The 26573-nt window shown below is 44.5% G+C and overlaps 1 protein-coding gene across 1 annotated transcript in view; it reads left to right on the plus strand.

The window, feature by feature from the left end:
- Positions 1-26573, plus strand: part of LOC107111006 (neurexin-1) — a 736478-nt gene that overhangs the window by 591946 nt on the left and 117959 nt on the right. Inside the window, exon 9 of the mRNA XM_015411887.1 lies at positions 24891-25274. Within this exon, the coding sequence (XP_015267373.1) occupies positions 24891-25274 (384 nt within the window). The remainder of the gene's footprint in view (positions 1-24890; positions 25275-26573) is intronic.

The following is a 26573-nucleotide window of genomic DNA, read 5'->3' on the forward strand; positions in this document are numbered from 1 at the left end:
GTGGGACTTGGGGAGGGGCGGGACCTCAGTGGGGTATAATGCCATAGAGAGCACCTTCCAAAGCAGCCATTTTTTCACAAGGAAAATGATCTCTTTTTCCTGGAGATTGGTTGTAATTCTGTGGAATCTCCAGCCACCACCTGGAGACTGGCAATCCTACTCCCAGTTTAGTTACCACTTCCCCATTTCACAGGGGAAGAGCTGTTTCACAAAAGGTGATCCTATTTTAGATTAGCCCTATATCTAGCATAAACTTAGACTTTATACTATACAGTCTAGTGCTTGATGTCCTACCAACATATCTAGGTTGTGTATAAGCCTTGAGATGGGCATGAACCAGGAAAATGCAGTTCAGTTCATGGTTCTTAGTGCACCCACGAACTGAACCACAAACTGAACACAGACAAAACCCCTCTCATACAAACTGAACCAGTTTGGAAATTTCATGATGTGGTAGAATGGTCCCCCAACATGGTAGAGACACTAAGTTCATTGTGGATCTCCGGCTGATTCTCTTCTACCTGCCCTCCAAGTTTGGTGAGGATTGAATTTATGGGGTCCAAGTTACGCTCCCCCCCCCAAAAAAAAAATAAGGTGCCCCAGGAAAGTGCTTTCTGGGGAGAAGAAATGCATGTTCAGGAGGTTGAGGAGTGTATTGAACAGCACCCACCCCCACCCCCAGCATGATAGAGATAGCTGACACTAGTCTACCCACCTTCCAAATTTGGTAAGGATTGGATTTACAGGGTCCGAGCAGGCCCGTAGCCTGCGTGGGGCCCTGGGGGCCGCCCCCTGCGTATTTCACGGGCCCCCTCCCCCATTCTCTCCTCTCCTCCCCCTCCCCGGAGTCAGAGCAGAGGGAGCACTCATAAGGGAAGTTAGTTAGACGGTAGACCTCTGCTCTGCCTGCCTCCGCTGCTCCGCCCCTCCCAGCAAGGCGGGGTTATCCGCTCCGCCTCTGCTCCGACCTGACCTGCCCACGCACGCACGCAGCACTTCGCGCCTAAAAACGACTGCAGTGCAGCACGTGTCGTCGGTCGGACTAAAAATTCAAAAGAGGGAAGCCAGAGACCGCCCCGACCGCTCGCCCCGCCGCCTGTTCTCCGCCCGAAGCCTCCTTCCCCCCGCTCCGGAGCACAACGCGGCTCAGCCTAGGCGGCGTGTCTGTCCCGCAGGCGGCTCTGACAGGCCCAGCGACAGCCGGTGTGGGGCGCCTAGACGGCCGCAGCAGACGAGCAGCAGCCGTCCCCGCCGCCTGAGGGGCCGTGAAGGCGACTTGCCATGCCGGGCCGCTGGCGTCTTGCCTAGGTCGCGTTCCCTCCCTCCCCCCCCCGGCCCAAGCCCGGCTCGGCGCGCTCGGAGGACCAGGTACTCCCGCTTCGTCGCGTTGCGTTTCCCCTCCCCCAGGCCCTCTACTGCGCCCTCCTCCCCCTCCCCGGCTAGCATTTATCCCCCCCTGGCCGTCTCCCATGCGCCAAGGCAGGCAAGGCGTGCGCGCTGGCAAAAGCTCATGAAGGATCGGGTTGGGGGGGAATGAGAACGCCCCCTTCGCCCTAGTATTCGCCCCTCTCTCACCAACCCAAAGAGATTAGTCTCAAGCAATGCTCCCTCTAAGCTGTGGAGTCTTGTGAGCAAAAATTCTACTTTGTGAGCTGCTGGCATTGAAGTTGAGAGCGAGCGATTTGGCTGCTGCAGGAATTCGTTTGGTCTGGAGCCCTCCCTTTCTTGCCGGGAGACGCTGGGCTGCGAGCGTGCGGGCGGGTGTGCAGGCCGGCTCTTCAAAGGCTGCTTCTGGCGCGGCACCAGCCAGCGGGCCGCATGGGGAGGCCGCTCCGGGTGCGGCAGGTACTCGACTGCCGCAATGTTTTTCTTTTCTTGGTTGAGAGGGGGAAGACCTGTAAAACTAGGGGCAGATTCTGGTTGACTTCATCCCAATCTGACAAATGAGATTATTGTATTGGTTGGTCTGCGGATTGGGGCCTTTAAGAAACAGACCGGAGGGAGAGAGAGAAAGAGCGAGCGAGCGTCTGAACAGGAAACAGGCAGTGCAAACACCAAACGTCGTTGCCGAGATAGACTCACAAGTGGGACTTTTTCAGCGTGATGTGGTTGAAGGGTGTGTGGTGTCACTTCCGGGTGACGTGTGCGTGGCGCATGCGCACGCTTTGCGTGCGCGCACACACACTCTGCCCTCCCCCATTTTTCCAGGGCCCCCTCACTACGAGGGCTTTAGCTACGGCCCTGGGTCCAAGTTACATCCCCCAAAGAAAGTGGATCATACTCCATTGTTTCCAATGGAGGGGGGGACAGCAAAAAAAGCAAAGGCTGAAGCCCAGCAGAACAGAAACAAAATCAAAGTCCCCAGAATCTCTCCAGCAGAAACTGAAGGTGATGGGTATTTTTGCCAACTCAGCAGAACCAGGACAACGTGTCCTGAGACCACCTGAGACCCAAACCCAAACCAGTATGCAGTGAAATATGTAGACATGGTAGCTCCAAGACCTAGGATGTATGTAGATGTGGTGGCTCCAAGCTTGAAGCCCTGGTTGGTTGAAGCCCTGAGAAGGGACTAGACATGATAGGTCAAAACCCCTGACAAGGAAGTAGATGTGGTGGCTCAGAGCCCTGAGAAGGAAGTAGAATTGGTGGCTTGAAAGCCCTGAGACATAAGTAGATAAGGTTGCAAGGCCTGAGTTGGAAAATACCTGGAGACTTTGGGGATTGATCCAGGACAGGGCAGGGTTTGGGAAGGGGAGGGACCTTAGCATGGTACAATGCCATAGAGTTCACCATTCAAAGCAGCAATTTTCTCCAGGGGAGCTGATCTCTGTCAGCTGGAGATCAGTTGTAAAAGCAGGAGATCTCCAGCTCCACCTGGAGGTTGTCAACCCTAGAAGTAGATGTGGTGGGTCAAGGCCCTGAGAGGGAGGTAGATGTGGCGGCCTGAAAGTCCTGAGAAGGAAGTTGACATGGTGGCTCGAAAGCCCTGAGTCTACCCTGACAATGAAACCCCAAAGTGTGCAATGACATATGTAGAGGTGGTAGCTCCAAGCCCCGGGTCCACCCCTGACACCCAAACCCCAAAGCTTGTAATGACGTATGTAGGTGTGGTGGCTGGAAGCCCTGAGAAGGAAGTAAACATGAAACAGCCTTGGAGAGAGTTCTATTTGCCCTGCTAAATGGCTGCACATGCAGTATTCAGTGCACATGGAGCCCTGCAGCAGGGCAAATAGGATCACCCTGAGACCATTTCGGTTCAGGAAAATGGCATGGGGAAGAAGTCGAAAGATCCTCCTCCAATTGTGCTGAATTGGGCCCCAGTGTAGTTGGGAACTTTGGTTCCCTGACCACATTTGGCTATTCAAACAATTAGAGCTGGGTTTCAGGAACCTGACCCACCTCGTTGCCAAACATAATGCCTAGTTTGGGCCTGGGATTGATTAGAACTTGTGTTGTGGTCCTTTGAATTGTGGACCTAACCAGGGGTCATTTCATAGAAAAAGAGGTGCAGGAGCTCATTAGCATACCTCAGTAGCATAACTTATTTGCATATGCCACACCCACTGATATCACCGGTAGTGTGTCAGAAGGCAACACCCACCACTCAGGCTCCATCCCAAAAATATCCAGGTATTTCCCAACTCAGAGCTGGCCAGCCTACCTGATGGCGCACGTGGGGGAAAACAAACAAACCACCCATGTCAGGTAAAGAGGGGGGATACGAGGTCAATATATTTTTATTGTCCTTGGCATTGATGGCAGAGGTGCTTTTAGTGTTCCTTTTCTGTTTGACTGGCAGCCTTCCTCTCTGTTATAGTTGACTGTGGGTTTTATATCACTGCCATTCAGTGATATTCTTGTCAGCCTCAACAAGGTCACTTTCAGAGAGGAAAAGCAGGTTATCCATGTTTAAATAAATAATGCTGACAAGAAGTCTGGATCCAGAACAACAACTCAGCCTTTCTCTCCAGGTGGGACCCAAAGCAGCTCACATCATTCTCCTTCCCTCCATTTTTCCCCTCACAACAACCCCGTGAGGTAAATTAGCTTGAGAGGGTATGACTGGCTCAAGGTTACTTAGCAAGGTTCCAGGCAGGGTAGAGAATTCAACATGTGACTCTCCCACATCCAGTACTATAACCACCAGACCACACTGGCACCACATAGACTGATAAAATCACACAACTGGAAACAAATGAACAGTGAAATGCAACCAACTCTTATATGTTCATCTCTCATACATTTTAAAGTGCCACATCTTTGAAGCCCAAATGTGTGAACATTACTGTAATGTGTGCTGCCTGATATTTCTAATGGTTGGTAACAGGCTGCTGCACAGTTGAAAATGGGTACCAAATAGAACAAGAAGGGAAGTGGGCATAACAACATAAGAAGAGCCCTGCTGGATCAAACCAGTGGTCCATCTAGTCCAGCATCCTGTCTCACATTGCCCTGGTGGCACAATGAACAGGACACAGAGGCCAAGGCCTTTCCCTGATGTTGCCTCCTAGCTCTGGTCAATGATAATTGGTTTAGATTATAGGGATATCTAAAACAAGACCCTATTTCCTTCTCTGTAATGTTGGGAAGGGGTATAGATAGCCATGAGATAAGAATACGAGGGCACTCACACAGCACGGGGTCATCAAGATTCCTGTTAGAAGGAGGGACAGGTGACCAAGCAATCGCATGAAGTATCTTATCTTCTATGGATCACCCTGGACTGGCTGGGTGGAGAGTGCCATCAAGTTGCAGCCGATTTATAGTGCCCTCATGGTGTTTTCAACGCAAGGGACATTCACAGGTGGTTTGCTATTACCTGCCTCTGCATAGCAACCCTGGTATTCCTTGGTGGTCTCCCATTCAAGTACAAACCAGGGCTGACCCTGCTTAGCTTCCGAGATCATACAGAAGTGGACTAGCTTGGGCCATTCAGATCAGGGCCTCCCTGGAATAGGAACCAGAAAATGCACTCAAAAGTACTACAACACCATCCAGGGCTAAAGATTGGTATCCCTCTCCTATTTGTGTCATAATGTGTCACCGTATGTAATAATACAGTAGATACCGAGCAGAAAAAAATAGCATCTCTACAAGCACTGTTTCATCATACTTGGAGAATCCCCCAGATTTGCAGAAAAAAAATGACTTCTTAAATTTATGTAACAGAGCCCCCCAGAAAGCCTCAGGAGGTCTGAACAGGCTTCAGGAGGCACAGAATCTCAAGAGCAGCCCCCACCCCTACAGTTTGCAAAGAGGCCACTGATTATCTTCAATTTTTTAATGCTCGCAATTAAGTAGATGTAAAAGAGAACAAGAGAATCCCCTTTTAGGCGAGGGGGAGGGCAGGCAAGCCTTTCCCCGGTCCCTGTGGCTGTGCATGGGCCGGAAAAGGCAGCGGGGCGGCGGGCAGGCCTTCCCCGGTCCCCGCGGCTGTGCGCAGGCTGGGAAAAGTGGTGGGGCGGTGGGCAGGTCTTCCCCGGTCCCCGCGGTTGTGATCAGGCTGAGAAAGGTGGGGGGGGGGCCCTCTTCAACTTACCTTGCTTCTTCTTTCTCCTCGTGGCCCAACTGAGGGCTGCTGGGAGCAGGGGCTGGGGCTTGCTGCATGTGCCCACCCCCTGGGCTCATCACTGCTGGAGCGTCGCTCCTGTGCACTCTGGCAGGAAACAAGCCCTGGACCAAATCATCTACTCTGAAACTAGGCCTTTGAAGGCCATGTACAATTTGACTTATTTCTTTTAAGGTATAACTGGTGTGATTCTCACCAGAGGAAGGAAAAGAGGGCTTGAGGGTCAGCAAAAAAAAAAATATCAAAATGGGGATTTGTAGGTTGCTAAACTGGAGAACCACTGTGTTAGAAAACCATCCCACTATGGGGGTTGAAATTATATTCCCATTAAAATTTGTTGTCACAGTACAAGTAAAGGATCTGGACAGGTCTTGAAACACTGATGCCTAGTTTCCATGCCTGCATTTTCACTGGAACCAGGCATGGGCACCATCATAGGGATGTTTTACTGAGTGAGAAGTATGGCGTATGATATAAGATGCTAACAATGTAATCCTAAACAAAATCACACCCTTTTAAGAACAGTGAAGTCAATGCATTTAGAATGGCAAACTTCTGTTTTGGATTGCACGGTATTTCTTCTCTCTGTGTATTCCAAGGCAGCACTAGACATCACAACAGGACTCCTTGGATCTTATTATTTCTCCTTCCGCAGCAATATCTAATAGTTCAGAACATATAACTCTGTGTCGTAGTGCTCCAAGTTTCTCTTCCCTTACAAGAATCAGCCAGTGAAGTAGAGCAGGAGCAAGGAAACCTGGAGCACAGTGATATCTTGTAACATATTTTGTGTTACTAGACATTAAAGGGCGATAGAAGGAGATGCAGTGCTACTGTTTTCAGTGGCAGCCATGCGTCTGATGTAATGTCTAGTTCCAGCCTCCGCTGAAATTGATTTGCTGCTGGCAATTAATCCAAACTCCATTAGCTAGCAGAATGTGTTAGTCTATGTTACAATATTTCTCTTGACAATGACAGCAAGAACCCAAGCCAAGTTTCTGCTTAAAAGCAAAACAAAATGTAGAGTGATATATAATTATTGCACTACATAATAAGACTGTAATTTATGATATCATGGTACTCTTGGAATTTATAATATGAGGGCCAGATTATATAAAATGGGCACTTCTGTGATGCTTTCTTCCCACATTATTGTTGTGGGGTTTTTTTAATATAAAAGTGGCTAAGGGGCTGCTTCAGGAGGTCATACATAGGTCTATCCCACACATGTTAAACATATGGCACGAGGGCCAGACCTGGCTCATCCAGGGCTCTTATCTGGCCTGTGAGCAACTGGGGGGAAACAGTCCAAACATGGACTGAAAGGGCCTGTATTAAGGTAGTATACCCCCTGCCGAGGTCACTCCCTTCCCCAAATGCAGGCCCTCCCCAGGGTCTTCTCCCAGATCTCCAGGGATTGCCCAACCCAGAGTTGGTAACCATGAGGGGCAATGAGGGCTGGTTTGGCTCCAAACTCTGCTGAGGAGTCACAGTCAGTAGTAAAATATTTCTGGTACCTGGCATTACATTTTATGACACATGTAGCCCAGCCTGGCAAACTGACATTTATGTGAGATCCAGACCTCACAATAAATGACTTTGACACTTCTGTTCCCTTCCTGCTGTTAACCTACCCCACCATGGTTAAAGCATCATCCAAGGACTCTGGGAATCATTAAAGGTACCTTTCTCATTGTTCCCAGACAGCCTGTCCGGGCAAGGGCAATGGCTTAGTTGCTAAAGCACCAGCTTGGCATGCAGAAGGTCCCAGATTCAATCCCTTTTATCTCCACTTGAAAGGATCAGGTAATAGGTCATGTGAAAAACCTCCACCTGAGACCCTAGAGACTTGCTGCCAATCTGAGTGGACAATGCTGACTTTGATGGATGTGGTCTGATTTAGTATAAAGCAGCTTCATGTGTTTGTGTGATACTGTCAAGCTTTCATGAAGCAGCATTTAGGAACTTTTGGAGGTTAGGGTTGTCAGATATTAAAACAAAAACAAAAACAGACACGCCGAGGCACCCCATTCACACTGAGGAAGGCCCAGCCCAAGTGCAAAGTAGCAGTGGCTGCTGCCAGCTTCACACTTGGACTTGGTACTGCCTCTTCCAAGCCCAAACAGTGTGTTTTGCACTGTTTGGGATTGGTTTGGCTGCCAGTTAACCTGGATAGTGCAGAGTAAGAATGGGCATGAACTGGGAAAGTGGTGGTTCATGGTTTGTTTGATTACACAAACCAAAAACCATGAACTTTCACAAACTTTTCCCATTTTCTGAACTGGTTCATAGTTCAGGAGGTGGTATAACAGCCCCCTTATGAGTAAGAGATGCCAAACTCACAGGGAGTCTTCAGCAGGCTCTCCTCCATGTGCCCTCCAAGATTAGTGAAGATTGGATTTGGGATGTCTGAGTAATAACCCCCCCCCCCCAAGAAGGTGCCCCTAGGAAAGCTCAGCTCTAGCCTCCCCTTAAATCAGCCATGCAACAAGCAATTCTTCCTAACTTGCTCTCTTATGATGACTAGCCCCTCTCTCTTCCTGCTGCAAAATGAAAGCAGCTGAGTCAGGGTGTGATATATATATAGTCTGCTCCCATATATATACAGTCTGCTCCCATAGAGCAGAATGGGAGTTCCATGGTTGGCTCCCAGAACTGCCAATCAAGGTATGGACAACTGCTATGGGTGTTTCTAGGGTTTTCCACAAATCCACCCCCAGCATTGCCTAGGAATGGATTAAACTGGTGCCAGGCTGTCGGGAGAACGAACCATGCTAATGAACCTCTGTGGAAAAAAGGTGGTTCGTATTTGGATTCAGGAACAACGTGGCCAAATGAACTGCTTCAAAATGAACCACAAACCGGCCTGGTTCATGCTCGAACCATGGTTCATTTCTCAGACCATGTCCATCCCTAGTCCAGAGCTTTCACTGACTTCAGGAAATTCGGAGTGGGGGGGGGGGAGATCAGGCATTTAAATGTCCTGTGGTTTTTTTCAGGATTTTTTCCCCCTGGACAGTCAGTGAAAATCCAGGACTATCCTGATCAATACCGGACACCCAGCAACCTTATTGGAGGCTTATTGGAGGATCCCAAGGGTGGGGAGGTCCCTATCTGAACTATGTCCTGGATTATGTTGCTGAATGTCTGGAGAATGTTCAATAAGATCACCCGGTTCCCCTGAGTTATTGCTGATATGCACCAGTGCATGCATGGTCTGCTAATGACTAGCAAGTATGCATAGTAAATGGAGCTTACATTAAATGAGTTGTGATTAATATTAACACTAGTAAATAAAGATTGCATATATGTGATCTTAGAAGTCACTGGAAATCATGCATTGGATCCAAGGAGTTAAATGTTATAGAATGGCACCAGGGAGCCACTCCTTGCCCTGCTGGGGAAAATAACATGTAATCTATCAGGATATGTGTAGCCACCAGCATGGCTAATAGCAGTTCCAGGGGCTGTTGCAGGTTGGGAAAATGTTGCAGGGAGGAAGTCTCAAACCCTATGTACTATAGTCACAATTTGAATGAAGGCTTCGCATAAACCTGTGACTCAGGTATTACCAGAAACTCCCAGAATGTGCATGCTTGACAACCACTAGAGACAGCCTGGGGAATAATGTATCCAGAAAGCTTTTGATAAAGTTCCTCATCAAAGGCGCTTAAGTAAACTCAGCGGTTGTGGGATAAGAGGACAAGTCCCCTTGTGGATTAAAAACTGGTTAATTAACAGGAAACAGACAGTGAGTTCAAATGGGCAGTTGTCACAAGTGGTAAGCAGTGGGGTACCGTAGGGCTTGGTACTAGGTCTGGTGCTTTTGAACTTGTTCATTAATGATTTGGAGTTGTGAGTGAGCAGTGAAGTGGCTAAATTTGTGGATGACACTAAGTTGTTCAGGGCAGTGAGAACCATGGAAGACTGTGAGGTGCTCCAGAGGGATCTGTCCAGGCTGGTCGAGTGGGTGTCAACATGGCAAATTAGGTTCAACGTAGGCAAGTGCAAAGTAATGCACATTGGAACAAAAAATCCTAACTATAAATATACATCGATGGGGTCCAAACTGGCAGTAACTGATCAGGAGAGAGATCTTGGAGTTGTGGTAGATTACTCACTGAAGATGTCAACTCAGAGTGCAACTGCAATAAAAATTGCAAATGCTACACTAGGGATTATTAGGAAGGGGACTGAAAACAAATAAGCCAGAATCATAATGCCCCTGTATAAATCTATGGTGTGGCCTCATTTGGGATTCTGTGTACAGTTCCGATCCAGGTGGGTAGCCATGTTGATCTGAAGAAGTAGAACAAAGTTTGAGTCTAGTGGCACATTTAAGACCAACAAAGTTTTATTCAAGGTGTGAGCTTTTGTGTGCATGTCTTTTTTATTATTTAAGTTTTTATTGGTTTTGTCATAAATCCAGTAATATATGTAACATGTACAGTAGAAGTATCATCAATCTTTTACAGAGTGCTGGTAGGTAGTCCCACCCCCAACTTGAGATGTGGCCCAAGATAGGAAAAATCAGTTCTTAGAACGACAATATGTGAACCGCCCAGAGACCCCTTCGGGGGTTAGGGCGGTATAGTAAGTCTAAAGTAATAAATAAATAAATAAATAAATTAAATAACTACGAAAATCCGAAAATATCACAACAATTTTTAACAAAATTAGAGTGAATACAGATCACTCCAGCGTCCCAGAATACCTACATATTTCAACTTTAAGAATTCCTATAAGTAATTTTAAACCATCAATATCATTAGTTTGTTTGAGGGATTAAGAAGAAATACAATATGATACTAGTCACAGAGTCACAAGAACATTTACATCCATCTTTGCAATTGTTGCCAGGAGGAGGGCAAGAAATCCTCTGAAGCTAAGAATTCTAAGACAGGATTCTATTTTTTCATTATAGGTTTGTCTATTGTTTTCAGAGCTATTCTGTTCAATTTGCTGGTGACGAAATCCATGAGAAATTGGTCCCACATCTTTTGATACCACATTTTCAGAGTTGGAGGTTTTGGATCTTTCCAACATGTAGCTACTGCTGTGCGAGCGGCACTGGCCAAGGAGCTTTGAGGGGGTAGCCTCTTCTCTGGCCGAATGCCAGAGAATTGAGGCTCCCCCTTGCTCCAGTGGTCCGTCGGTGGAATTTCTAGGCCTCTGACTTTAAGTACCGTTAATTTTATTTCATCCCAAAATTTTGCTATTTTTTCACATTCCCACCAGGAATGGGCAAATGTGCCTATTTTGTCACATTGTTTCCAACATTTTGGCGAAATTTGTGTGCATGTCTGAAGAAGTGTGCATGCACACAAAAGCTTACACCTTGAATAAAGCTTTGTTGGTCTTAACGGTGCCACTGGACTCAAACTGTGTACAGTTCTAGTCACCACACCTTAAGGAAGATATCATAGCACTAGAAAAGGTACAGAAAAGGGCCACTAAAATGATTAAGGGGATGGAACACTTTCCCTATGAAGAAAGGTTAAGAGGTTAGGGTTCTTTAGCTTGGAGAAACAATGATTGAGGGGTGACATGATAGAGATTTCCAAAATTATGCATAGGATAGAGAAGATAGATAAATAAGTACTTTTCTTCCCTTTTCACAATATAAGAACTCATGGGCATTCAATGAAATTAATGAGCAGTAGGCTTAGAACAGATAAAAGGAAGTACTTCTTCACCCAAAGAGTAATTAACATGTGGAATTCACGGCCACAGGAAGCATAGACAGCTTCAAGAGGGGACTGAATAAACATATGGAGCAGAGATCCATGAGTGGCTATTAGCCACAAGATATAGATGGAACACTCTCAGTCTGTCTGGGGCAGTGATGGTCTGTATTCCTGGTGCTTGGGGGGGCACAGTAGCAGGGCTTCTGGAGTTTTGGCCCTGCTGGTGGACCTCCTGATGGCACCTGGGTTTTGGCCACTGTGTGACACAGTGTGTTGGACTGGATGGGCCATTGGCCTGATCCAACATGGTTTCCTTTATGTTCTTATGTATCACCCCTGAGGTGAGTATCTTTCCAGCAGTCCAGGCACCTATCAGGTGGCATAGCCCAAAATCTCTTCCCTGCTCTGTGCCCAGTTGTGTTTTTTTCATTAATTCATCATTTCCACAAGCGGTATCCTATTTTTGATCTTCATAGGCCCCGATCACATGGGCCAGATAACGCGGTGGGGAGGCGTGGCTGTTTGCCCCGGAGCAAAATAAAATGCAGTAGCCCGATCACACGGTCCCCTGAGGCTTCACACTTAAGCTGTTAGCTGGTGATCACACGGCAATGCTAGAGCGTGGCAAAGAAGCGTTTCGTGTTTGTGTGCATGTGCCGTTCCGCGGAGCAGCACTGCTTTTGGTTAATTGTTTGTGCGCATGCACTTACAAAAAACATCCGGTTTGCGATGGGACGTGGATGGGCACTGGATGCCATGGGATACTAGCACTCCCACTATCAGACGCCCGCCCCTGCCCCACATTTTCTGGATACTAGTGCACTTTCTGCAGTACTTTTTTACTGCGCATCTTCAGCGGGACTCCACGGGTTGGCCACAGGTGCGCTATGCTTCCCAGATGTTGCGGTGTGATCGCGCACTGAAAATCCGCCTGACATTCGTGGCTTTAGTGTGGCAAATCCTCCATGTGAACAGGGCCATAGTTTTGCTTTTGTTTGTTTTTAATTGATTTACTGATTTACTTAAGCACAGTTTAATTGATGTACTTAAGCACACTTTAAGGGTTTTCTTTGGTGGGGGTGGGGAGGAAAATGAGGTCCAGTTTCCTCCACCCTTATTATAATTGAGTTTTGATGCAGGGCTTTTCAGAGTGGCACTATAGGAAATGGTGAGACTGTATCAATATCAGACAGACTAGTGCTCAGTTTTGCTCAAAGACAAAGTGCGCGCACACACACACACACAACAAATCAGCTCTGAGGGGAAAAAATGAGAAGACAACATGGGGGGGGGAGGAAAAGATTATGATGTTGTCTGAACTCTCCAGAATAAATGAATACACACACAAAAAATGGCCACAGTAGAGAAAAAGGCTAGTTTGGATAGTGTTTTTTAAATCAGTTTTATTGTTTGGCACAATACATTTAAAAAGTTTATTTCTCTCTTTTTAAAAGAAATATATCCTCCACACTAGCCCTGACTTGACCTGGATGACCCAGGTTAGGCCAATAACATCAGTTCTCAGAAATTAAGTAGGGTTGGCCCTGGTTAGTGCTTGGATGGGAGACCACCAAGAAACTTCAGGATTGCTATGCCGAGGGAGGCCATGGCAAACCACCTCTGTCTCTTGCCTGGAAAACCCTACGGGCTCGCCATACGTTGGCTGTAACTTTCTACCATATAGCTACCAGAAGTTCTATTTTTATGTCATATAAAATGGTGACTTCCATGAATCTTGATCAGAATTAGTGAATCTATTTTCTGCTCATCAGTGCTCTCTGAGGCTTGTACCTGTTCACCATTACATATCTACAGCCAACAAATCTATCATAGTGTTCATAGATGAGAAACTGTTGTGGCACGATAGATAGATGATAGATGATAGATAGATAGATAGATAGATAGATAGATAGATAGATAGATAGATAGATAGATAGATAGATAGATAGATAGATAGATAGATGATAGATATCCTTAATGCTTCAGTGCTGTGTCATCAAGCAAGTTTGTTCCTCTGCACACACACCCCCAATTATTTCCCTCTTTTTGACTCATTGATAATTTTGCTCCAAGTTGTCCTGGGTCATGTTGTTGTTGTTAGCCATTCAGTCATGTCCGACTCTTGGCAATTCTATGGCCCAGCTCTCTCCACGCTTTCCAATCTTGTACTGTATATTTGAGTCATTCCATGCTCAGGCTGGGGTTGGCTTTTATGGTGTCTAGCACTGCATTACGTAGCCAGCCAGAATTGGCTACTCGACAGCTGAAGAAGTCTTGCTATTGCTTTCACTAAAATGAGGGGTGCAACTCCTCCCCATTTCCAGGCAGGTATGCTGTTGCCCACTGTCTTGCTGCCTGTTGGTTTCATTGCCCATCAGTACAGGTTTCTTCCAGAATACAGTTTTAGCCATACCCAGCTGCCCATTACAATGGGACAGAATAGGAACAGAAATACATATTTGGGAACAATAATGATATAAATACTTAGGTTATCAATTCTAAGAGTTCCAAGTACTTTACTTTTTGTATGATCTTAACAAGAACTCTGTGAGGTACTGACAAAATTTGTGGCAGGGTATGAGCTTTCATGAGTCACTGCTCACTTCTTCAGATACCAGTGACTCACGAAAGCTCATACCCTGCCACAAATTTTGTTAGTCTTTAATCCATCATCTCCATAAAGGGGTGGGTAGTAGAGACCCAATCCAACCAGTGATCTAATAGCACAGATGAGAATTGAGCCAGGGACTTCCTGATTGCTATGTTAACCATTATGCTACATCAACATCTCAGTGTGCTTCACATCATGAAAGACATGCCTAGGAGATCTGTCTCAATAGAAAGATGAACTTTTAAAATACAATTTGTGGGTTCAATCCAGCCTAGATTTTTCATCAGCAGAAGGGACCTGTCCACAAACAAAGTCAAGGTAAACAAATAGATGTTGTTTACCTTGACTTCCAGAAAGCTTTTGATCATCATCAAAGGCTCCTAAGCTCAGTAGTCACAGGATAAAAGGATGAGTCCTTTTGTGAATCAAAAACCGGCTAATTGTTAGGAAACAGAGAGTGAGTATAAATGGGCAATTTTCTCAGTGGAGAGTGGTAAGCAGTGGGGTACCACAGGGATCAGTACTCGGTCTGATGCTTTTTAACTTGTTTATTAATGATTTGGAGTTAGGAGTAAGCAGTGAAGTGGCTAAATTTGCGGATGATACGAAGTTGTTCAGGGTGGTGAGAACCAGTGAGGATTGTGAGGCACTCCAAAGGGATCTGTCGAGGATGGGCGAGTGGGCATCAGCGTGGCAAATGGGGTTCAATGTGGCCAAGTGCAAAGTGATGCACATTGGAGCCAAAAATCTTAATTATAAATACATGTTGATGGGGTCCGAACTGGCAAAGACTGACCAAGAGAGAGATCTTGGAGTCATAGTAGATAACTCAATGAAAATGTCAAGACAGTGTGCGACTGCAATAAAAAAGGCCAACACTATGCTGGGGATTATTAGGAAGGGAATTGAAAACAAATCAGACAGTATCATAATGTCCCTGTATAAATCAATGGTGCGACCTCATTTGGAGTACTGTGTACAGTTCTGGTCACCACACCTCAAAAAGGATATTATAGCATTGGAAAAAGTGCAGAAAAGGGCAACTAGAATGATAAAATGGTTGGAACACTTTCCCTATGAAGAAAGGTTAAAGTACTTGGGGCTCTTTAGCTTGGAGAAATGACAGCTGAGGGGCGACATGATTGAGGTTTATAAGATTATGCATGGGATAGAGCAGGTAGAGAAAGAAGTACTTTTCTCCCTTTCTCACAATAAAGAACTCATGGGCACGCAATGAAATTGCTGAGCAGTCAGGTTAGAACAGATAAAAGGAAGTACTTCTTCACCAAAATAGTGATTAACACATGGAACTCACTGCCACAGGGGGTGGTGATGGCTACAAGCATAGATGGCTTCAAGAGGGAATTAAACATATGGAGCAGAGGTCCATCAGTGGCTATTAGCCATGAGGTATAGATAGGAATTCTCTGTCTGGGGCAAGTGATGCACTGTATTCTTGGTGCTTGGGGGGGGCAACAGTGGGAGGGCTTCTAGTGTCCTGGCCCCACTGCTGGACCTCCTGATGGCACCTGGTATTTTTGGCCACTGTGTGACAGAGTGTTGGACTAGATGGGCCATTGGCCTGATCCAACATTGGCTTCTCTTATGTTTTTATGTCCCCCTCCCCTTCCCTTTGCAACCAGCTGATCTCCCCAAATTGCAGCTCCTGGGGAATACAGGCCCCTGAGGGATGACATATGGGAAGTCTGCAAGAGGAACAGGAATCAGTGGAAATTGCCAGTTCAAACTGTAACCCATCTAATCATTCAGAATCACACCAAGAATGCATGTTACCTATCTGGACTATGGGTTCGATTCTGTATATCTGTTGCACTAGTACAGGCAGCAGAGGAAACCTCTTGCTTCAGGGGAAGGCTCCTTCTATCAGAGGAAAACAACTCTGTTAGTGCCGTGGATTAATGGGATTCAGCCCTATCACTGGAGCCATTCCATGGTATCACTGAGACTAGACTACTGCAAAGCACTCTATCTAGGTCTCCCCTCAAAATTATATTGGAAACTCCAGGAGGTACAAAATATTGCAGCTTGATTATTATCAGGCGCTGGGCAGAACATGCATATTACACCCATTTTGCAGTCACTCCATTGATCCATCAGCTACTGAGCTCAATTCAAGGTACTGGCCACATCACATGCAAAGCCCTTCATGGCCTGGGGCCATCATATCTGTCTTTCCCCCTATGCTCTGCCATGACAGCTTTTACTCAAGCAAGGAGAGCCTTCTGCAGCTGCTACCCTTCAAATGGGCAAAATCAGCAACTGCCCGTACACATGCATTCTCAGTTGTGCCCCCCACTTTGTGGATGGGTCTGCTTGGTGAGGTCAGGAAGGCTCCCACACTCCTTGCTTTCTCCAAGTATACAGAACTGAATTATTCAGGAGGGCATTTTTTTTTTTACAAAAGTAATAGGACTAGACTAATGAAATGTTTCAGAAAGATGCTTTGGTAGAGGAATAGGGACTGTGATCTCTACTGTGTCTAGTATGTAGTGTCTGTGGCTATACGTAAGATCCTACTATGCAATTTCTGCACTGTTTAACATATCACTTTAACACGTATGCTTTGTTTTGGCTTGGGTTCAGCTCTATTTTCAGATTTCTGCAATCCAGACCTCTACTGCATTGTGTATTGGATGTCAATTAAAATTGTCTCATGTTCTGTAATCTGCCTTGAGTCTCAGTGAGAAAGGTGGACTATATGTGATATAAGTAAAAAAAATAAAACTGCAATCCTAAACAGACTCCCGTGGACTTTGAAATATGTAACTCTCTTAGGATGACGCTGTATAGGGCTTTCAGCATGACTTCTTTCCACATTCCATTCTGCTGAGTCCATTAGAAGCAGGTGAGGAAGCATCAACCCAGTTTCCTCAAATGGGCATTAGGAAGGAGCGCTAACAGCTCTGGCACAAAGCTGTGGGGCTCCATTGCTTGACTCTGAAGACTTATGGGAGTGTTGAAATATCAGTAGCTTCCAGTTCAGAAAAGATATTTAAGAATGCAAGGCTTCCAAGACATCCTCTTGGGAGCCAGTGATTTGCCTTTCTTATGATAATCATTGTTTTTTCCCTATCTCACAAGATCACTGCTATCAACAATGCTTCTCTGCTCTAACATTTGCAGTGTTCTTTATTTGGACTGTGCTGACCCAGCCAGCATTTAACTGTAGCTAAGTAGAACTGCCACATATCTTTAAGAGCAGTGGCCTCTGGGAATTGAAGTCTTTAGTTAGACATCCAAAAGCATTTCTATGACTGGCTGATCAACAGTCATTTCCAGCACCCAGAGGCCACATATGTGGCAGTTCTAAGGCGTTCGTTAACAAAGCATCAGACGGAATATGGACTTTAGCATTTTCACCCCCTCATGATGTAGTATATTCACTTTTCTCTTTCTCTTAGCAAAGTGCTGTAACATGTTAGTATGTGCTTTCCTGGAAATACTGCTCTCAACATTTAAACACTTTATTTCACAAGATTTTTCTCTGAGCTACTTAGCTGGTAGCTTCATTTCTGGTGCTCTTCCTAGTGCAGGTTTCTAGGACAGAGTGAAGCTTGGCAATATGCCAGGGTCGGTGGGGAGCACACTTCATAGGGCTGCCAACTCCAGCTTGGAAAAATCCTGGAGATTTGGGGGCGGTGCCTGGGTAAAGTAGATTTGGGAGGGCATGAACCTCAGTGGGGAAGCCATAGAGTCTGCCCTCCAGAAGCTGCCTTGTCTTCCAGGGGAATTGATCTCTCTGGTCTGGAGATCAGTTATAGTTCCAGGAGAAATAATATTAAGAGAGATTTTGCTATCATTAAAGAAAAGGTCGGTGATTCTGTTAAGAGCTTCAAACTAGGATTTGGGAGACCAGGGGTCAAAATCCCACTCTACCATGAAGCTAACTGTGTGACTTGGGGCCAGTCGCTGTCTCCCTCAGACAAAACTACCTCATCCAGTTGTTGTGAAGATAAGCCATGTATGCCTTCTGAAAAGTACGCAAACAGAGAGTGATTTCAGAAAAGCGTACTTTATTAAGTCAGGAATAAGACGGCTTTGGCCGGCTCGCAGGCCGACTTATATTCCCCCAGAAACCGCCACCCCAAACACCCCACCACCACCACTTCCCAATAAGTTATTTACAGTCTCATTGGCTTCTCGGCCAGGAACCTAGCCCCCTGATTGGAGCGGGCTAGGATCCACTTAGTCCATTGTCTCTTGGGGTGAAGCTCGACAGTTGTCCCTGGACATGTCTGGACTTGTCTGGATTTGTCAGGACTTGATACACTACACCTTCCTAATAGGGTTGCCCTCACTGGGTTGGGAAATTCCTGGAGATTTGGGGTTGGAGCCTGGGGAGGGCAGAATTTGGGGAGGAGAGGGACCTCAGTAGAGTATAATGCCATACAACCCACACTCCAAAATTGCCATCCCCCCCCCCCCGGGAATGGATCTCTGTATTCTGAAGATCAGTTGTTATCCCAGGAGATCTCCAGGCCATACCTGGAGGCTGGCAACCCTGCTCCCTGGGGTCCTTGGACAAAGGGCAGGATAAGACTGTACTAAATAAATGCAGCAAAATGGGGGCTCATTTACTAAAGCTTATGCCACAATTAATTGATCAGCCTCTAAAATGCCACAAAACTCTTGGTTATTTCGACTGCAGAACTCTAACATGGCTGCCCTCAGGAATTTGCCAGGTTTTGGACTGACCTTGTTTTCTTTCCAAAGTAAAATCAATCTATTATTAATCCACCATTATTTTGTTTGGTAACTCTATATTTTTCCAGACTTCATTACACACACAGTTTGTGTAACTGTAGTGTATTTTCTCTATGTTACTGATGTCCTTACATGCATTTAAAAGCAGTATTGATGTGATTGTATGGATGACTGCATCAAGATTCTTTGGATGTGTTGTTTTACCAGTGCATTTATACGCATTGATATAGCATTGCATTAAAAAGAACCTAGATGCTGGCTGCTGTACATACAATTACATCAAGGTATCTTTTTACAGCATTTTCTTGGCAATGTAGAGAGGGGGAAATATATACATGAACAACAGGAACTGAAAGTTGAAGAACACTACCCATGCCTAATTTGTGAACTAATTTTAGAAAGTCTCCTAAGCTCTTTTTACATGATACAGTGAACACATGTAGACCCTGTATGTACGCATGTACTACTATTTGTAAGAAAGAGTCACCACACATTCACTTTGCACTGGAAACCAGGAAAAAATACCTGGATAAATGTAGGGTTGATATTTATTTATTATTTATTTATGCTGTTTGTAGTTCAGTGTGTGTTTATTATAACTTGCTAAACTGGAATCCAAGAGGAGTGGAATGAAGTACAGGGGGGGAAATCTGGAAAAAATAAAGGAATGGGAAGGGTGACATTCTTTCATACTTAATAGGTAATAGTCATTGATAGATCTATCCTCCGACTGTTCACATTATTTGAAAGAAACTGACCTCTGGGAGACCTTGATTTGGCAGGTTTCGCTGGATACTGTTCCCTTTCATGATATTAGACATAGTCTAGAGAATTGGTGGTGGTGGTAAAGAAACAAGGTCCACACATAATGGAGACTGAATCACAGGGCTGCAAGGGGGTGGACTGGGGGTACAGATTTCCAGAAGCCCAAGTCTGCTTGAAGGCCCAGTGATGCTAAAATTATTATTCATTCTTTAAAAAAAAAACTTTTAGTGCAGTTCTACACTACAGCCACTAGGGGCACATGCAAGGCAGAGCAAACAGACAAAAGTTGTGACTTTTTGGTTGGTGCTGGTTTGCTGCCCTCCTTTAACAACATTGTTAAAGAAAGCTCTCCATGGCTGCAAACTTTTTAAACTACAAGGGTGAGGAAAGCATTTTCCTGTCATGAGTTGTTCCTAAGCACATCAAACTAACCTGTGATGCCTTCATTTCTCTCTCTCTCCCCACCATCTAATTCTTTTGTGTTTGTTCCTGCTCCCATCTTTCCAGCCTCATTCCTTCTCATCTCTACCCTGTGTCGAGTTAATATTTCCAAAGAATCTATCAAAGTAGTGAAAGGGTATCTTTACACTTTAGATGCATTGTGATCTGTATTAATCTGTATTCAAGGTTATAAATGTGGAATAGTGGATGCCTTAGGTGAGTTTCTCAAGTTAGTGTAGGTACAAGAAGAAAAGGCCATCTAGAGATTCAACTCACCAGCCTCCTCTCCCTGGACTATGAAACTGACTTCTCACATCTCCCCAATTTTCTTTCCTCCATTAAGCATTCTGTGACTTTGTGTTTTTTTTTGTTTTGTTTTATTTGTTTCAGGTTAGTAGAAATATTTTATAGTCTTTTTTGCAGTTTAGTACTGTTTGAGAGAGACTGATGCCTCATTTAATTCAATAGGGCTTATTCCCAGGTACCATTTATTATTCTGTTCAAAGTTACAGAAAGCTGAGTGATTTGTTTTGTTTTGGATCAGGGCCATGGGGGGGGGCAGGTGGATTTTTTTTTGTCCAGGGGCCTGTGGTGGCTCTCAGCAGCCTTGCTGAATCAGTGTGCTAACACATACAGAAAGCCAGTATGCATTTACTGCTAGGGAACTAATTTGGGCCACTTTCAAAACATCAGAAAGAATTCTTCATTTTCAAATAAGCAATTAAGAGGATATTGCACCAGAGTTTAATAGAGCAAAGAGGATAAACTTGAATATAAAGGTGGGTACACCAGCTGCTCTTTCATTCTCGCTCACTTTAAAAAGAAACAACAACAGAGCACAACTGATAGAGATGAGATTTAGAAATACATCTGAGCACGAATGTCTTGGTTTTAGTAAGCAGACTTAAGAGAACTAAATTGCTGAGATAATGAATATGATTGAAGAGGCTCATTAGCACATACCTATGGGAGATGTTTGGCTCTTCTGCTGTTACAGCACTGCCAGCTTGGCATTTAAATAAAAAGTGGAGGGAGGGAAATCCCACAAAACAAAAAGCAAAATTCTTTGCTCTCTGTGGGGTTTGCAACATGCAACATGTTAATCCTTGCATAGTCAAGCTGGAGTGTCATTTGAATATGTGTGAAGTCTCTTCAGTGTAGTCAAGAAAGAATTTCACAATGCTTTCTCACACACCCAGCTGCCATTCACTAGTTCAGGAATCATCATTACACATCGGCATCAGAGTGGGAACTTATTATTCTTGTCAAACTCCAGTTGTGCTTGGCGGTATAAACCAGATTGTATCAGCAGTTTTTAACAGCTAAGCCAGCATTTAAGGGCTAAGGAGTCATTGAGATTTTGAATTAAAGTCAGAGTTCCAGTTTAAGCGCTAGAAATTACAGGGGGAGAAAAAGGCACACGGCTGTCTCCAGAGTATATAATTAGAGGTTTAGAGTAATCACACTCGCACTCAGCACTTTCCAGATATCCATTTCAAACCAATGTAGTAGAGTGCTCCCCCCCCCCCTTTCTTCTCTTATGCCATCTAGGAGTTCCTGTGCTTATTCATTGCAGTCTTAAATACTGTTTTTAATGGACTGGCCCTCGTGCTTTCTAGGGGAAAACAACCCTCTGAGGCTTTCTGGTCTGAGTACTTTTAAAAATGAATCATAATAGTCAGTTATGGGGTGATGATGCATAGAATCAAGGAACTGGCAAGGAGCTCATTTCATAAGTCCTAAAAGAGTGATACTCTATATGGCAGGGGTGTCAAACATGCGGCCCGGGGGCTGAATCAGCCCCCCCCTGGAGGGCTTCTATCAGGCCCGCAGTGGAACTGGCTGGCTTCTGCTTCTTCTTCCAGTTCTGCTGCTGCTGTGTCATCGTAGGTTTGCAGCTTACAGATGCACACCTGAACAGCATACTCAAGATTGCAACAGCACAGACATTTTGATGCAATAATTCAGAGCAAGAGGTGTCAGTTATCAGACACTGTTAAATAAAGAAAATATTGCAAGAGTGCTAATGCTTTAAGCATGTTTTTGTTTTAAGTAAAAAAAAAACTTTGTGTTTGTGTCCTTTATAAAGTTTATATCTCCACTACCTGGCATTACATTTTATGATACACATGGCTCGGCCCAACAAGGTCTAATTTATGTCAGATCCTGGCGTAATACTTTATGTCACTGGATTTATGACATAAATGTATGTATTTATGTAATTATTTTACTTATTTGCTTCATTTATACCCTGCCTTTCTCCCCAATGGAAATCTAAAGGAGCAAACATTGTTCTCATTTCCATTTTATCCTCACAACAACCCTGTGAAGTAGGTTACTCTGTTAGCCAAATTACCTTAATTTATTAATAAATGTGTGGAATTATGAGTATTAAATGGCAATAGGCATTAAATATAGGATCAGAACCTGTTTATACAGGAGTTTGATTTCCCAGTCCCGGAAATAGATGCAGAGGCTAGATTACTAAAGCAGTGATTTCTTTACTAAACATAAAATCAAACATTCACACACACAATACAGAACTAAGAAAGCAAAGGTGATTGATAGCTAATAGAGGGATCAGTTATGGGGTGATACTACCTGTCCAGACATGCAGAGGTTCATGAAGAAGCAATTATGGCCTAAACCCACAGGTTTAGGGGAGGACTGCCAGTTGGCATTGGGGCAGAGGCACATAGTCTGACGCCATGTCCTGCACAGATATAGATATTAGAAAACAATGCAGACCAATGGAAAGCCTTGGGGGCTGGTCTCAGGTGAGAACAATAGATTACCTGGGCCAATGATGAATCCCAGGGGTGTGTGGCATCAAGATGGGCAAGGCCTAGATGTGACCAGTAAGCTTCCAGAGGGGCAGAGTCAGGCTTTAACAACAGAAGCCAGCTGCTGGATGACTGTACTGGGGCTAGCTGAATGGATTTTATGTCCACTGATGGTCCTGCCAAAGCAGTTGAATAGATTCCCAGATACAGACAAAAGATGGGAGATGGGTCCCTGATTAGCGTCAGGAAGGATCGTTAATAATTTGAATGTTTGATTGGTTTATCTGGGTATCCTGAGGGATGGAGCAAGGAAGGACAAAGCATGAGATCCTTGCCTTGCCCTTCTTTGAAGGAGTTCAGGGCAGCATACTAGATTTCATCCTCCCCAGTTTATCCTCATCACTGCACTAACCCTCTACAACATTATAGTGAGCAGACATAAAATGCATGTACATTGTATGCAGGATTTGTGTGTTTGTTCACTTACGTTTAGCAATGATTTTTCTTTGTTCTCATACTTATATTCAACATATGTATGACTTAATGCATGATTAATACCTTAATGCATCCATGGGTGCCATGTTGGGGAACCCTGCTTTAGCCCACTATGTGGCATTTGCTTTTCTGGAATATACAAGGTTTAGAATGGCTGCTTCCAGAGCTTCAGATCTGAGCAACATAACACTGGCTTATCAAGATTATGCACTTCTGCCATATAGAAACAAACACACATAAAATAGAAAAATCCTCAAAATTAGACCTTAACATATCAGACCTAATATATAAAACTATATATTATGTTTATGTTGTGAAATTGTAATTGTGTACACAGATCACTTTAGTAAACCAACAGCCCTTTCTGTGTGGTCTCCAAAGTGTTCCCTCTTTTATCGTTGAGTCACAGTCTTCAAAATTCTTTGAAATTTGAGGGAAAGTCATTAGAGTGATTTCCCTGGGATTACACATGGAATGTATCCTAATCAGGAAAGTTTAGATCCTATGCAAAGTTGAGAGAAAGGGGATACATTTTATATTCAAATGTCTTGCCATGAACCTTCAGGCTGCAGGAAGGTGTAACAGATTTTTAGATAAATTTATAGAGTTGAAAGTGGCCAAAAGATGTTTTAAGACAACTCTAGAACAAGGTAAGACTATCTATCCACTAGCCCAGTATAACTCAACCATGCATTATTGACCAAAGTGCACCCTGAACAGGTGCACCATGCATTATGGAAAGAGGGAAAGAAAGGGAGAAGAAATTACCATCTCAACACAACAAAATACAGTTGGCAGTGGCAGAATGACATGGCAATATAAAAAGAGCAGGCACACTTAGTCCATCAGTGTGTGTTGCACCGTGGCCCATTGGATGCACAGGCAGGGCATAAGACATTTCCCAGCAACTCTAAACATGTAGGTTCCAATTAGTTATCTGAACTGCATTTGTTGATAGACCAGTACTCCATGGATTTGTCTTATAAGAACATAAGAACATAAGAGACGCCAATGTTGGATCAGGCCAAAGGCCCATCCAGTCCAACACTCTGTGTCACACAGTGGCCAGAAATACCAGTGCCATCAGGAGGTCCAGCAGTGGGGCCAGGACATTAGAAGCCCTCCCACTGTTGACCCCCCCCAAGCACCAAGAAGACAGAGCATCACTTGCCCCAGAGCCCCTAGCTATACCTTGTGGCTAATAGCCACTGATGGACCTCTGCTCCATATGCTTATCCAATTCCCTTTTGAAGCCGTCCATGCTTGTAGCACCCACCACCTCCTATGGCAGTGAATTCCATGTGTTAATCACTCTTTGGGTGAAGAAGTACTTCCTTTTATCCGTTCTAACCCGACCGCTCTGCAGTTTCATGGAGTGCCCACGAGTTCTTGTATTGTGAGAAAGGGAGAAAAGTACCTCTTTCTCTACCTGCTCTTTCCCATGCATAATCTTATAAACCTCGATCATGTCACCCCTCAGTCGTCGTTTCTCCAAGCTAAAGAGTCCTAAGCGCTTTAACCTTTCCTCATAGGGAAAGTGTTCCAACCCTTTTATCATTCGAGTTGCCCTTTTCTGCACTTTTTCCAAAGCTATAATATCCTTTTTAAGGTGTGGTGCCCAGAATTGCACACAGTATTCCAAATGAGGTCTCACCATTGATTTATATAGGGGCATTATTATATTGGCTGATCTGTTTTCAATACCCTTCCTAATAATCCCCAGCATAGCATTGGCCTTCTTTATTGCAGTCACATTTATCTTCTTTGAAAGCCAAGCTCATATGCTAAAATTCATGTGTTTTGTTCCTAAACAGGTACTATTTCTGTCAATACGATGCGTACTCCATATACTGCACCTGGAGAGAGTGAGATCCTGGACCTAGATGATGACTTATATCTTGGAGGTTTGCCAGAAAACAAAGCAGGGTTGGTCTTTCCAACAGAGGTCTGGACAGCACTACTCAATTATGGCTATGTGGGCTGCATTCGGGACCTGTTTATTGATGGCCAAAGCAAAGACATCCGGCAAATGGCAGAAATCCAGAGCACTTCTGGGGTGAAGCCTTCGTGTTCAAGAGAAACAGCAAAGCCATGTTTGAGCAATCCTTGTAAAAATAATGGCGTGTGTAGGGATGGCTGGAACAGATATGTCTGTGATTGTTCTGGTACAGGCTATCTGGGCAGGTCATGTGAGCGAGGTAGGTAATTTTTTACACATCCAGTCTTATTCAGAACATGGACACAATCTAAATCCATTTGATAGAATGAAATAAGAATGAGATGGTGAAGTCCTGAGGTGGCAGAGTGGGAGTTTTCCACTTCAGTCAGCAGGTGGAGGATAACATTTTTAAAATGTGCTCGGTATAAAAATGCTCTAAAGGTACAAGCTAGTCTAGCAGGGAGTGAGCTGAGCTTGACACTCCAGTGGTTTCCTTTTATTAAGTGAAGGACCTTCCATTGGACAACTCCTTCCATTACAGAAAAGACTCTTTCTGCCTATATACCTGCAGTGGAAGATCTCTCATTTAGCAGAAGGGATCCAATCTTTTTCTTTCTACCACCTCTTGACCTATATGTGCAGACTCTGAAAGACTCTTCTCATATATAGCTATGCATAGCCACAGGACAAAACATTTACAGAGATGCTCTTGGTAAATTATATTTATTTATTTTATTATTTATTTATTACTTTGATTTATATCCCACCCTCCCAAAGGCTCAGGGCGGCTCACATGCGGCAAAGCCGAGTGCAAAATACAATACAGTATATAATAAATAAAACATTTAAAATCACAATAAAACCTTCCAATAATACGGTGCTATACCTATATTAATCATCCGAGATGGGGACAAACCCCCCCCCCCAGGTTTGGTGGCCAGCTGTCTCAGCAATCTTCCTGGGTGTCCAAATATGCATTATTGTAGCAATTTTAAAAGGAATTCTGTATCGGGGGGGGACTATATTTCTTATATTACAGGGCGGGTGGAGCATGAGGTGATTATAGATGCCTGTCTGGTCAGTCCACAGATTGCTTAGCAACAAATATTGATTTGTGACTGAGAGTATAGTTGAAAAGGAATGGCAGGCAACCCCAACTATGTATTATATGAGAAATTTGTTTACAAATATATGTGTGCATTAGTCACACATTCCATTGAGCAATGCAGATCTACGGGGAGTTCATGGTTATTATGAGATGTGAACCAGGGACTTCTTCCTTATATTTACTATGTTACTTTATCTCTCACTGCACCATGCCAGTAAGTAACCACTAGATTACTCTGTTAGTTTTTCTGTCTAACCCACACACATTGGTTTCTGCTAGGGCTGAGCGAAAATTTCACAGGGACATATTTTGATGTAAAAAGAGGGATTTTGAGAGGACTGCCTTATCCCAACGAAGCACATGTTTGGGGAATTCCCCCCACAGATCATCCCTCTCTCTGTTTTTCTTTATTCCTTCCTTCATCTATTTATTTTATTCCATATCTTTCCC

This window comes from Gekko japonicus, unplaced genomic scaffold (assembly GCF_001447785.1).
Source record: "Gekko japonicus isolate JY-2015 unplaced genomic scaffold, Gekko_japonicus_V1.1 scaffold447, whole genome shotgun sequence".
NCBI classification, from domain to species: Eukaryota; Metazoa; Chordata; class Lepidosauria; order Squamata; family Gekkonidae; genus Gekko; species Gekko japonicus.